Source organism: Perca flavescens, chromosome 7, assembly GCF_004354835.1.
Source record: "Perca flavescens isolate YP-PL-M2 chromosome 7, PFLA_1.0, whole genome shotgun sequence".
In the NCBI taxonomy this organism is placed as follows: Eukaryota; Metazoa; Chordata; class Actinopteri; order Perciformes; family Percidae; genus Perca; species Perca flavescens.
In genome coordinates this window covers 24,897,366-24,911,043 of record NC_041337.1, presented here as the reverse complement: position 1 = coordinate 24,911,043, position 13,678 = coordinate 24,897,366, and the positions used below count along the sequence as shown (strand labels likewise).

The 13,678-nt window shown below is 39.6% G+C and overlaps 1 protein-coding gene across 2 annotated transcripts in view; it reads left to right on the top strand.

The window, feature by feature from the left end:
- Positions 1–10,184, top strand: part of sema3b (sema domain, immunoglobulin domain (Ig), short basic domain, secreted, (semaphorin) 3B) — an 82,222-nt gene extending 72,038 nt beyond the window's left edge. For both annotated transcript variants that reach the window (XM_028582167.1, XM_028582166.1), the window contains exons 10-18: positions 575–644; positions 849–993; positions 2,393–2,612; positions 2,722–2,813; positions 2,994–3,035; positions 4,096–4,253; positions 4,404–4,459; positions 5,656–5,795; positions 6,343–10,184. In XM_028582167.1, coding sequence (XP_028437968.1) covers positions 575–644; positions 849–993; positions 2,393–2,612; positions 2,722–2,813; positions 2,994–3,035; positions 4,096–4,253; positions 4,404–4,459; positions 5,656–5,795; positions 6,343–6,855 — 1,436 coding nt within the window. In that variant the 3' untranslated portion in view covers positions 6,856–10,184. The remainder of the gene's footprint in view (positions 1–574; positions 645–848; positions 994–2,392; positions 2,613–2,721; positions 2,814–2,993; positions 3,036–4,095; positions 4,254–4,403; positions 4,460–5,655; positions 5,796–6,342) is intronic.
- The last annotated feature ends 3,494 nt before the right edge of the window (positions 10,185–13,678 follow it).

Here is a 13,678-nt window from a genome sequence, read left to right as displayed (position 1 = left end):
GTGCTTATCTCGTGACGCAGTGAAAGGTGAACTACTAAGTGGAAGAATTTTCCAAATCCTAACCCTACCTTAGGCTAAATCTGTCAATCACATTATCTCATATCTCTTATCTTGACCAAGAGATTTCTGACCATACCTGAGGCCAAATCTTTAGAAAGGACCTCCCTGTAGAAATAATTGTGTTGATCTGAACCTGTTGAAAATATTCTACTGAAATGCCTGCACCACATTACTTTTTAATATTAGTTAAAACAGTAGATGAATTTTTAACTACAGTATTTTATTCATTATGGGCCAAGACTCAGAAATGCATCTTGTTTGTGGCGGACCCCACTCTGACAAGTGTAAAAGAATGTTTTAATCAGACTAAATCTTTCTAAATCTTTGCAAACCACTGCTCAAAGCTGTAGTGGATTGTGTTTCGTCATGACTGAGTAATTAGTGAAACGTCTCTTTAAAGTAGACATGGCCATAGGGCTTTGTTTATCTTTCTCTCAATCTTTGACCTACCACCACCTGAACTGTGTGTGTGTGTGTGTTGTGTGTGTCCTTGTGTATGTGTGTGTGTCCTCAGGCGATGTGTTCCTGCTGCAGACAAGGGACAGAAAGAACCCTCTGGTCTACACGGTCTTCTCTACTTCCAGGTCAGAGTCCATTCTTATTGTGTGTGTGTGTGTGTGTGTGTGTGTGTGTGTGTGTGTGTGTGTGTGTGTGTGTGTGTGTGTGTGTGTGTGTGTGTGTGTGTGTGTGTGCGCATGTGCGTCCAACAGAAAGAGAAAGGAGAGATGGACAAGTGTGTATGTGTGTGTTTGGATGTCTCTAACCCTGCTTCCCCTGTCCCCCAGCAGCAGTGTATTTAAAGGCTCAGCTGTGTGTCTCTACTCCATGAATGACATCCGGAGGGCCTTCCTGGGGCCCTTCGCTCACAAAGAGGGGCCCAACTACCAGTGGGTCCCCTTCCAGGGAAAAGTCCCCTATCCACGCCCAGGAATGGTATGTCAATAACTGTCAAGACCCATCCATAAACTAACGTCAAGAGTTTCTAACGCCGGTAAAAAGAGTACATTTATAGAAAAACTGTACTCATTGTACAATTCTGAGGTACTTTACTGGGTATTTCCATTTTATGGTTCTACATTTCACAGGCAAATGTTGAACTTGTAACTCAGTTACATGCTACACTTATAGTACACTACCTTTATATGACAGCTATAGTTATATTAAATTCAGTTACAGTCTGAATGGAGCCATTCTGCATAATAAGTGCTTTTAGTGAACATTTTCTTTTACGTAAACTCTTGAATGCATTATCGTCACATACATCAAATTATTAATGCATAACTTTACTTGTAATGGTATATTACAAGTAATGTACCAGTATTAATAGTATATACAGCACTTATACGTAGGTCTTCAGTAACAGATTTGAATACCTTTGCTGCCTGGTTTCTAATATTTCCATTTGGGGCACTGAACTGTAAAAATACAAAGTCGTATCAATATGAATACGTGTAATATCCTTGTGATATACTGTAAGTCTGTAAGGCACTTCATGCACTTGCAGTATTAGACCTAATTTCCTCCAAAAGCTCTCCACAGTCCTCACAATCAATATGTGCTTATTAGGGCTCTTGCATTCTGCTAAGCACACAAGCGTAGCGTCAGCAGGATTTGTTATGCAGAGCTTCAGCTGTTACAGCAGAACAATCCCTATTGTATGACTGCAGAATAGTAATTGTATTTGGCCGACAGTAAACCCTCTCTCACGCCATCATCACCTCACTGGGTAGTAAAATTAGCGGAACGAATCAAATTGAAAAAAGCCGATCACGCGTACAAGATAATTATGCAAAACTGCATAGAAAGCAGATTCAGAGTTTGAAGTGCATAAACCAGATCAAAAGTTTTTTCACTTTATGAGCAAACCGTATGTCATGTACACACACACACAATAAAAGTGTGAAATCTGCCTAATGCTACAGCATATTGTAGTAAAATTAGTATCTTGAATGTAAGTCTTTCACACCATAATCACCTCAGTATGGCCTGCTGGGCCGTGACTTTGTCAAGTCAGACATTTTATACCAGTTTACATGCAGAGCAAACACAAAACATATTTGCTCATCAAAAAAAGTGTTAGTCATTGTGGAACATTTGAGTGTCTGAGTACACTCAATCAGTTCTTTTCTGCAGAGCTTTAACAAATCCTTTACAGTAGAAGTGGATTGGCTAGAAAAATGCAAAATAAATTTAACGTTTTTATTTAACTGTAAACAGCCATCTGCAACACTAATTTTGTGCTGTATCTCATTTGTGTTTGTCTGCAAATTTGTATAAACAAGGACCTTCTGCTGGAATATGAATTAAACATTTCTTTGTTTCCCTCCATTAGTGTCCCAGCAAGACATTCGGCAGTTTTGAGTCCACGAAGGGTTTCCCAGATGATGTGATCCAGTTTGCGCGTCACCATCCTCTGATGTATAACCCTGTCTACCCTATGAGCCGACGGCCCATCTTCGTCAGAACTAACGTGGACTACAGCTTCACACAGATTGCTGTGGACAGAGTCAGCGCCGCAGACGGACAGTATGATGTCATGTTTATAGGCACAGGTGAATGACTTATATTCAATTCTAGCTCTTAACTTTATATTCAAACATGAAAATAATGAATTGATGTGTTATGATGTGTGACTTAATTGGACTGTGTTTCTTATTTCAGACAAAGGGACAGTACTGAAGGTAATCAATGTCCCCAAGGAGAGTTGGAACAACATGGAGGAGCTTCTACTGGAAGAGCTGGAGGTCTTTAAAGTAAGAAAACTTTAATCAAGCTCATTTCTTGTAGATATACTGTAGCATAAATGTACTGAATGTGTATCGAGTGACAGTCCATGGGAATTCATGCATCTTAAAATGCCTTTAATAATGCAAATGTTTTTAATACTGTATGTAGCATGGTAATTAATTTTCTGTATCTCCCCTGCTCTTTAGGATGCCTCATCTATCATTGACATGCAGATCTCCTCAAAACGGGTATGTTTGTTTTATACTTAGTTTAGTTTATTTATTTTTTTGGCCATTTGTCACTTACAACATTCAATGCACTGGTAATGAACAATAAAACATTATTTATTTTACTTAAAAAAAAATAACAGGACCGAAAAGCTGTAGGCTGAAGCCTGAGCTTATTACAACTAGCCTTTTAACATGAATTATTTTCATTTCCACGAAGAAGAACGTAACAGAAACTAAGTATACACTATATAGACCAGTTCCACCCAAAAAAATCCCAAACATTGTATGTACCATCTGGTATTCACACTGCTGTTCAATATTTGTTAATCGGCTGATGTTTAAATACTTAAAATCATGGACGAAAAAATGTAACATTTTGGTTCCCTTTTTTTTGGTCTTTATATCGCTAAGGTGGGACTTAAGGAAGGCGGTTTTACAGGCTCAGGCAGCACTTAGACATAGGGATGTTGTAGGGAAGGTATACAGCCTGGGCTTGAGGGGTTTGGGCCAAGCATAGCCAGGCAATATGAGACAAAACAACAGCAGTAACCAAGAGGAAACAGAGTATCTGCTCACGTGATGATAGGATTCAAAGACGCTTTAAAGGTGCACTAGGTCGGGGAATGGTGTAAAAACGTTTTCTGATATAACAGGTAACTACTTGTAAGATCAGTGGAGCTAGCTAAGTAGGGATGATGGCTGGACTAGTGAGTGGGCCATGGCATTAAGGTGATACTGCTTATCAAGCCAGGGGCGCCAGCCACGGCAGTTCAGCCAAAGCAGATACAATGTAGATAAAAGGCCGGGTAAAGCAGCCAATATGCTGTTTGCTTGGTGAGAGTAGTAGTTAAAGGCAGCGGTCAGGGTTACAGAATGGCGTCGCCTGTGATGGGGCCCAGTAGATTTATTACTATCAATAATGCAATGTCACAAGGAGGCATCCTAAATTGCCAAAAATTGTCACAGACACAGAAAACAGAATTTAGACACATTAAAGTACAAGTAACCTACAAACTGATTGTTTTTAAGTCTTGAAACTCTCTTTTAAAACTTGTCCCTCCACTCTGTGTCCTCACAGCAACAGCTGTATCTGGGCTCAGACACAGGCATTGCCCAGGTTCCACTTCACCGCTGCAGTGTGTATGGGAAGGCCTGTGCTGAGTGCTGCCTGGCCAGAGACCCATACTGTGCCTGGGATGGAACATCCTGTACTCGCTACCTGCCAAACACCAAGAGGTCTGTGAGACTTACACTAATGACACATACCAGATCACTATTCATTACACTGAGCAGGAAACACAATGAAAACTACTGCATTTGCAAGTATAGTAAATACTTTATTAATAATTCAAAATCTTAATAAATTCTAATAAATTCATTTTACAGACGTTTCCGTCGCCAGGATGTAAGGAACGGAGACCCCAACACCCTGTGCTCTGGAGGTATTATTCAAAAACGATTGTTTGTTAAAATGAAAACATGAAAGCTCTGGTAGCTGTGACCAGTTTTTAGGCTGACTGCTGCAGAGGTGTATTCAATAAATAAGAACAAAGCTTTATTCTGACTGCTCTGACTAACAGAGATTCTTGGCATCTGACATCTCACTGTCACTGTGCCAAAAAAGATTTCAAATTCTTCCACCCGGCCTTCACCCCTGGTGACCTTGGTCCTCCCAGACCACAATACCAGCATTTTACCGCTGTCTGTCTTTCTGCCACATAACTGAATAAGGCTAATCACTCAAACGCTCCTGAGTAATACGATTACATCATGTGGCATGCCAGCTGGGTTGTGTAAAACTAATTAAGGTCAGAGTTATTGTCTCTGATGGGGTTGGCATTGCCCCTATGTGCTGATCAGGGGTCAGTTTATTGTTTCCCCAATAATTTGTATGGTGCTGTTGGCTAGAAAAAAAATAGATTTTATATTGATCTCTGATCTTATTCCAATCATGGTCTGGATGTTGGATATAGTTTTGTAAATCTTGGAGAAATGTCAGCACATGTACTGTTAGGATTTGGGATTTTAGCATAGACACTGATCCTTTGTCATTACTAAACCTCATCACTCATATTGGCAACATGCATGACTAAGCACTCCCAGAACCAGAAGAGTCTTTGTTTGGTGTCACACATCAAATATTTGCTAATGTTCTACATAACAGGAAGCTGTTATTACGTGTGATGGTAGTGAACTTTCCCATCAACAGCCAACAGAGGCTTTCATTAATCAGTGTTGACTGAGACTCTTTTGTAATAACACCTATATTGTGCTAAGAACTAATGTGAATTACATATTTTTCTTGTGATGCCAATGTATAAATACATTTACTCAAGACTGAAAAATATATATTTTTTTAATAATTGTGTCTTCATAGATCAGGTAAACTGTTTCAAAGTAAGCGTTGGTTTACTATTAGCATTAGCATTACCAGATAAATGTTTTCTGTCACATATCATTCTGTCTTTTCCTTTTTTTTTTTAGCCATTTCTCTCTTGACCTTTCTGCATTGTCCTGTCCTGTCTTGCCCTCTCCTTTTTTGTTTTGCCTTTTCACTTCTTGGGCCTGTCAGTGGTTAGCGAATGTCCTTAATTACAGCAGACCCCATAATGTCCTTGTCTCTGCTGCCCCCCTGCAGACCACCATAAGCACCGTGTTGCAGAGAGGAAATTGTATGGAGTTGAAGGAAGCAGCACTTTCTTGGAGTGTATCCCCAAATCCCTTCAGGCCAGAGTGACCTGGACCTTCCAGAAACATCCACAAAACCCACGGGAAGAGGTGAGAGGGATGGTAGAAAGTGGAGAGAGGTTATAACTAAGATATCTGACAAGGACTTTGTCCAAAGTCACAACAAGGTTTTACAGGATTGGGTATATCAGGAAGTCAGAAAGCCATTCTTTCACAATGTGCAATTAGTATAAACATTTATTATGATAAAAATGTAATAAGATTTAATAAGTGTTCCCACATTACATTGTTTTTAAGCAAGGTCACTTAAATCAGTATGTTCTTAAAAGCTCTGTAAAGAAGTTGCGTCATATCATTGGACTAAAATTGGTCCTAAATTTCTTGATTGACCAAGTTGATAAATCGTGGGCTTTATTTTATACTTGCAGTATGTGCGTGCTGTTTAGAGCCACTATTAGATCCACAACTTAATTTCTGTTCTCTTCCATTAATCAGGGTCAGAATCATCTTTACACACGTACATGGAGCTTTCCTCGATGACATTAGTGCTAAGACACACACTTGTACAATGAGACAAAATGGCAACAGTTATAGTTCCCCTCTAACATTTCAATGAAAATTAATTTTTGTTTTCCAGGTGCATCTAGATGACCGCATACTCCAGACAGATAGAGGCCTTCTGATTCGCCGTGTCCTGAAGAGAGATATCGGCATCTACCAGTGCCACGCCATGGAACACGGCTTCACCCAAACCTTACTAGGCATCACTTTAGAAGTTGTACCTTCAACATCCTCCTCAGTCTCCAATCTACCCTCCGACGCCCCTGTCCGATTAGACCCGCGCAGTGGAGGTGGACCCCCAATGACCAATCAAAAGCTTTGGTACCGGGACTTCATGCAGCTTGTGGACCACCCTAACCTCAGCACCGTTGACCAGATTTGCGAGCAAGTTTGGGCACGAAAGAACGCCGGCAGTGACCAAGGGGATAAGACCTTTCCTGCTCCAGGGAAGGACGTCCCGTCTCTGGGCCCTGCAGTTCGCCCAGCTAACAAGAAGTGGAAGCATCTTCAGGAGATAAGGAAGGGGAGAAACCGCCGGACCCACGACGGGAAACCGAACCCTCGGGCGCCTCGCAGCGCAGGGGAGTAACAACGTAAACAAAGAAATGGAGGGGTAAAAGAATGACTGATACAAGGAGAAAGAAGGGGAATGATGAGAGACTGAGAGACCAAGAACTCCTGGAGGTGGTGTTCAAACATACAGATACACGCACGCACACACACACACACACACACACACACACACACACACACACACACACACACACACACACACACACACACACACACACACACACACACAGCACCTCCTCTATTGTGTATATTTATCTATGGATGCCCCCACTATATGGTACCCCAATCCCTGAGTCCTCGTCCCACTGGCCAGCCCCTGCATGTGTTGCCTTACTGTCCAAATTGATTCTGCACGATCCCTTTACACTGTTCCACTAGCATAGTCAAGTGTACAAGCAGGTACGTGGAGTGAACCCACCTTTATCTGTGGGCGATAAACTTATATCAACTGTCATTCCCTTTGCCATTGACTGTATATGGAAAATGGGTTCACCGCACAGGATTACCACATCTTTTGTTGGGTAATTAATGTTTGCCTACTACGTGCCAGCTACACATGTTATGTGTGGTTAGTGACTCACAGTATGAACACCTACTCTCTGGACTACACCACTCAGAACAAAAACAGCCCCAAAGTTTTGGATGACCTTTCCTCACGGCTTTTCTTACCTGAAGATTTCATAACAATGTAGAAAAATGATGGGTGTAATTGCTGCGCATAATGAGAGGGAATGGAGAAACTGGAATATACTGGAAAGTAATGGTCACCTACCTGTGTCATGACATGCTCAATGCACCCTTCTGCTCAGATGCATTTAAACCTAACAACCCAAGGCACTTTTTTTTTATCTCTAAATGGAAACACATTTAACTCTTTATGTGCGATTGCACAAGCATGCAGACAAATAAACACATTGTTAAAACATTTTTCCTACAGAAACCGATACATTGATCAACTTCAGGTGGTGATCTCGTTGCACATATTTCCAGTAACCTCACTTTTCACATGGTTGTGTGTTATTATTATTATTACATAATGTCACAGACGAGGTAGAGACTGCCAGCAGCGTGGGGCAGCCTGTGGAGCAGAACCGCATGTTGCAAAACTGGCAATATTATATAGTAGTTTTTGTGGTTAGTGGTTTCCGTAGGCACATTAAGACATGTTGCAGCGAAATAAATCACACATTACATATGTAGCGCTGCGGTTAGAGAGCAGTCGTATCTTGCAAGATATGATTATATTGCTTTACTGGTCCAAACCACTAGAGAATAAGGGGTGGAAAAACTACTGGCATTCCATGATGTGAGAGAAAGATGAGATGTTTACAGTGTACAGACATATAAGTCAATCTCCAAAAGCAAATACAACTCCAAATAAGACCAGGATTACATCTAAACAAGTGTTAGTTATGTGGGATCTTTAACATACACAAATATTATAATAAGCATCGGAGCTGCACATAAAAGCGTTTTGACATGATCAAAAACCTCACACTAAAATTTGCTATTTATTGGGTTTTATTTTTGGCTGTGTTTAATGTTTTATGCATTAACATTAAGGAGAATTAATGAACATGGTGGTTTGGGTGGGAAGCATTAGTACGATGAGGATGAAGAGGGAAGTGGACTCTAGTATGACAACCCATGTTTCTGGGCTACAGTACAGTATATATATATTAGCATGATATTTATGAGTGAAGCTATGATTTTGTTTTTGTATTCTAAGCGGTAATTCTACTCCTTGCTCTTTTACACTGTTCTTGCATATGTTGTTCGTGATAGATATATGCAAATAATATGAGATGAGCGAGTTGCCGACTCCTCAGTCAGCACGGCAAAATGCAACTGTTCTGTGCCACCCACAATGCATTTCACCTGCAAAAAAACAAGTTCCATTTGACTTCATACACTGTTGGAATAACTTCTCAACGTAGTGTTACAGTCGTTAATATCATTGACTTTTGCTGCTTAATGATGTCATCTCTTCCTAATGGACAATTAGTACGATAAGGTCTTCCTTCTCTCTGTCTTTAGTCCAATCTATCTCTGTGTATTATCTGTAAAGAAACCTTGTTTGTTGATTGTCTGTGCTAACATGGTGTGTGTAGCCTGCCCCCTTAGTGTTGATTGTGTGTAAAGGCTCGGATTTGAAGCCTACCTGTGGTACCATACTTTATTATATCATAGTCTATCCACATGAAAGACAGCAACTGGCCATGTAAGATAAAACATGCATTTATGTTTTGCATTCATGATTTTTATGATGAATTTATGATCTACTTTGTGTTGCTGCCACAGATTTCACGGAAGTATCCTGTTTTTAAAGAGTTTCAGTATACTGAAATTGGCTAAATTTGGCTGTTGGTGTGTTTCATTCTCACAGTCCCTGATAAAAGGAGGCAGCACAAACTAGGTCTGTGAGTGGTTTTAGATGTATGGAATTCTTGTCCTTATTTATATACCTTCTTTATAGAGATGTAAGTAACTCTTAAAACAGAACTGACTGACTCCTGTAAAAGGGACACTCTGCATTTTGACACCACATCCAGGATTAACTGCAAAAAAATGACATGGAAAAATATTTTTAAAATGAGTTTTAGATGTAGATGCTGCCTGTCTGTAGGCGAGATAAATCATTTACATTGGTAGTGATGTCAAATTTGCTCGAGTCTCTCTCTTAAGCCAGCTGTTTTGTGCTCTTTTGAAATTGCATGACCAATGTTAGTGGCTAACGCGTTTGACAATGGTGCGGTGGCAAGACAGAGCGAGAGAAAGAAAGCACAATGTTGAATATTATTATTATTCCTATGTATTTATGTGCAAAAATAAGCTGATATGTCGTGGTGGATTTTTATTTTTCTTGTAAATGTAGAGTTACATCTGTATTGTTCATGTTCTGCTGAAAAGGACTCATCCTCAACATTTTTGTGGACATTACAGCCAATGGTAAACAAAAAAAAACTCCTCCTGAACAGTGTCCAATTAGAGTCTTTGTTGTTCACACAGCCCTCCAATCATCACTCCTGTTGTATCCCATGCCATGTGACGCACCCATATATGATAACTCACAAGGAGAGGCTTGTGCGTTTGTGTGTGTGTGTGTGTGTGTGTGTGTGTGTGTGTGTGTGTGTGTGTGTGTGTGTGTGAGTTTTGGGGGAAAGCAGAGCTCTGTATATAATGGCAAAGGAACAGTGGTGTGTGCGTAGAGTGGTCTGTAGGTGAAAGGTCGAAGGCCAAAGTTAACGTTGTGCACTGTAATACTCCCAGAGGTCTTTGTGAATTGTCATGTCAGATTGTTTTTGATTAACACAATAAAAATATGCAGTTACTTAAAAATCGAAATTCCTGATCTGTTCTGTAATATGAGGGAGAAAGGGGAATAATTTAAAACCGCTTTACTGAATTACTGAAATATTAATAATGATATATAGTAATAATAATAATAATAGTAATAATAATAAGTCATATATCATGACAGTGCAGCATTTTTAAAGGATAAAGATGGTTATGATGTGAGGATGTGCTGCATTTCTGTTTTTAATTTCTGCCAGTATGAGATTTCATGAATGACTAAATTACTGGGGAAACAATTACCAGAAGGGTATAATTTAGTTAATAGATTTAAATATTTTTTTTTTTTATAATATTTAGTTTAATTTGATTAAACTTAGAATCTTGTTTGTCCCAGTGCTGGATTTTAAATGATGTAATCTGTGTTCTCACCACATGGTGGCAGTCACGCTATGATGTAAGGTCATAAGAAATTTCAATAAAGTAGGCTACTTTTTTCATTGAACTTTTTCAATTCCACAATGTTATGTTAAATGTATGCAAAAATATGGAGTTTATTCATCTTGATAAAAAAAATATCAAACCCCAGGAAGCTACTTACAGCTGAACAAGAAAGCTCAAATACACCCACAACAAGCTGCCGGTTACTATGTGATTACCACAGAGGCCAGTGACTGTCATCTCTGGAACATGATCAGGTGGTATGTATGCAGGTTCAAAACATTCAAAAATGCATTATTACCTCAAAATGTATCTCTGGGCACACTACATGAGTACTAATAACTCTTAAGTGTTTTGACTCTGTGTCATGCTTTAATTTAATGCATAACACCTTGTTTGTGTTACATGGTATAGTGTAGTTTGTTTTATCTCATGTTATATTTTTTGCTTTTGCATGTCTAGGTCTCATTGTTGACTGAATCTGTCTTCTTTTTTTCTGATGATGCAATCATGTTGAATGCAAATGCTCGTACATTTGGTGTGGCCAACAGTTTCCACTAGCTCATTTGACAGATGACGTAAGTCTGCACAACAGAGGTAAATTAAGTTTCTTTGTCTCCTCTTAAAGTGCACAAATAGTCATAAAGAGGTGGGTTTTTAAAGCATGAAAAACACTGTAACATGAATGTTAGACACTAAACAAAAAGTTTAAGAAAAAAGAAAAAAATGAAATGCAAATATGCCCCTCTGTGTCTCTCTTTCTCTCTCTCTCTCTCTCTCTCTCTCTATCCCCCCATGTTCAATCCGTATATCAGTGTCTCCATCTTTGACATCAAGACCTACTTCCTTCATACTAATATCGTCATGACCTGCATGACCTGCCTGTCAGCACTGGAAGCACAGATAATAAGTGAGGCCACTTGCATTCCTTTACACATGAAAAAACATTCACATATGTTTAAGTATTCAGTGACACACACACACACACACACACACACACACACACACACACACATAAATGCAGTATGTGGTCACCAGTCATAAACACAAAATTAAATTGGGTCCATATTACTGAAACTGGCAACCCATTAGTTCCCAGTGTTTTTGATGGCACTCAGTTTTCTGCATATATATATTTGTGTGAGTATTAAAATTGGTCTGCAATGGTCCGTGGGGTCCCAAATGATAAACTTGTGCAGTGCCCGTTGAAAATGTACTTGTTTGGCTTGCTAGGTCTGTGGCATTGCTGCTTGTAGAATTCATCAAAACCAAATTGTACCCCAAAATGACTTACAAAAGGACCCCAAACCACTTAATATGCAATACCCTACTACTAACTTATTGATTTTCCTGACAGAGAACGTTGCAGATTCCGAATGTAATCACAAACTATCATAATGAAAGTGTGGAGAAATCAGACATTAGTGTCATGGACATGTCCACGCGGCCCGTTATGAGTGCTAATCAGCACATATCTGCATTAATCAACCACCAGAACCGGACTGTGTGTGTGTATGCAGAGAGAGAGAGAGAGAGAGAGAGAGAGAGAGAAATGGTGTTGTCTCGTGTCGTATGATCATTAACGAATTTAACATTTCCGCAGAGGTGTTCATTTCCATACAGGTTCAGTGGCTTGACGGTTAACGTGAAGTAGGGGATTTGACAGCTCACAGCAATTTAATACTATATAGTGTCTGGATTTTGCTTGCTATTTAGTGCTGGCAAATAGCTTTTTTATAATGCATTTATTATAAAGCGTTCTGCATGTGGCGTCTGCGTGTGGCGTGCAGGTTACCTTCCCACCAAACACGCCCCCAAACATGGACAACAATGTGACTCAAAAACAGTGTCTGGTAGCTTTGCATGTGTGGGATTCTGAAACGTCCTTAAATTCGGGAATTGTCGTTTGTTTATTCAAAGTCAAAGACAGTCCAGAGTAGTACTACTCTGCACATTCTTGTGGGCCTGAGGTGTATGTACGGTTCGAGAGATATGTGCTTAACACCCAAACACACACACACACACACACACACACACACACATACAGACAGACAGACAGACAGACGTTCCTGCAATTTATAGATAAAGGTTAAAAAAAAGGGCTCATCTCTGATTATACTGTGTGTGTGTGTGTGTGTGTGTGTGTGTGTGTGTGTGTGTGTGTGTGTGTGTGTGTGTGTGTGTGTGTGTGTGTGTGTGTTTGTGCGCGCGCGCGCGTGCGCGTGGGTGTTTTGCATTGGGTTACGTTGCAGGTGTCTCTCTCTCCTGCCCAGTAAAGCGAACATATTTCCATATACAGTTGAATGTATCATAAGAGGGTGAATGTAACTTTGGCACACAGTGGCCTCTGTATGAAACATGATATCACTGAGACTCCAACACACGCACACACTAATGCCATTTATATACACCAGCATGTTTACATTCAATTTGTTGCAGCAGTTAATGAGAATAGAACACGCTTGTTCAAGTCGTTCCAATGCCTTCCAATACAATGTTAAACATAGACATATATGGAGCCGGTCAAATGCTACAGTTCTCTGTGACCTCATAACACAATTTAGATTATAAAGATGCCATTTTGACTTAAACATATAATACCCAACTTTGTTTTTGATTTTTCTTTTTGTAAACTGGTAGGTACTGCAGTGCACTCAGATCATTTCTGGCCTTATTATTTTGACGGCCTTATAAAAGTAAAGAACACTTTACTTTGGATTTCTAAAACCTCTGATCATTAGTAGATGTATCAGTAGAATTAGGTTTGCTCTGAAAGCTTTTCCTTTTCTGGTTCTTGGGTTATAGATGACACCTTTCATAATAGTTTAGATTTAATATGATTAAGCTGGGGCAACACACACTGTAGGATACAAAAACAAAAATTCTTGCTCTTTAAAAAACCAAATCATTTTGGGAAAGCCAAGCCCTCTGAAAATTGAATATAGCTTGGTCATCATGTCAACTACCATGGCATAACATTTTGAAAATGACCACAATGCCCCAAAATAGTCTAATCTACACATATAACATGATGAAATTATTTTATTCTTGTGTCAAAATAAAACCTCTCCAATAAAGCTTTACTTCAAAACCGGATTACTGTT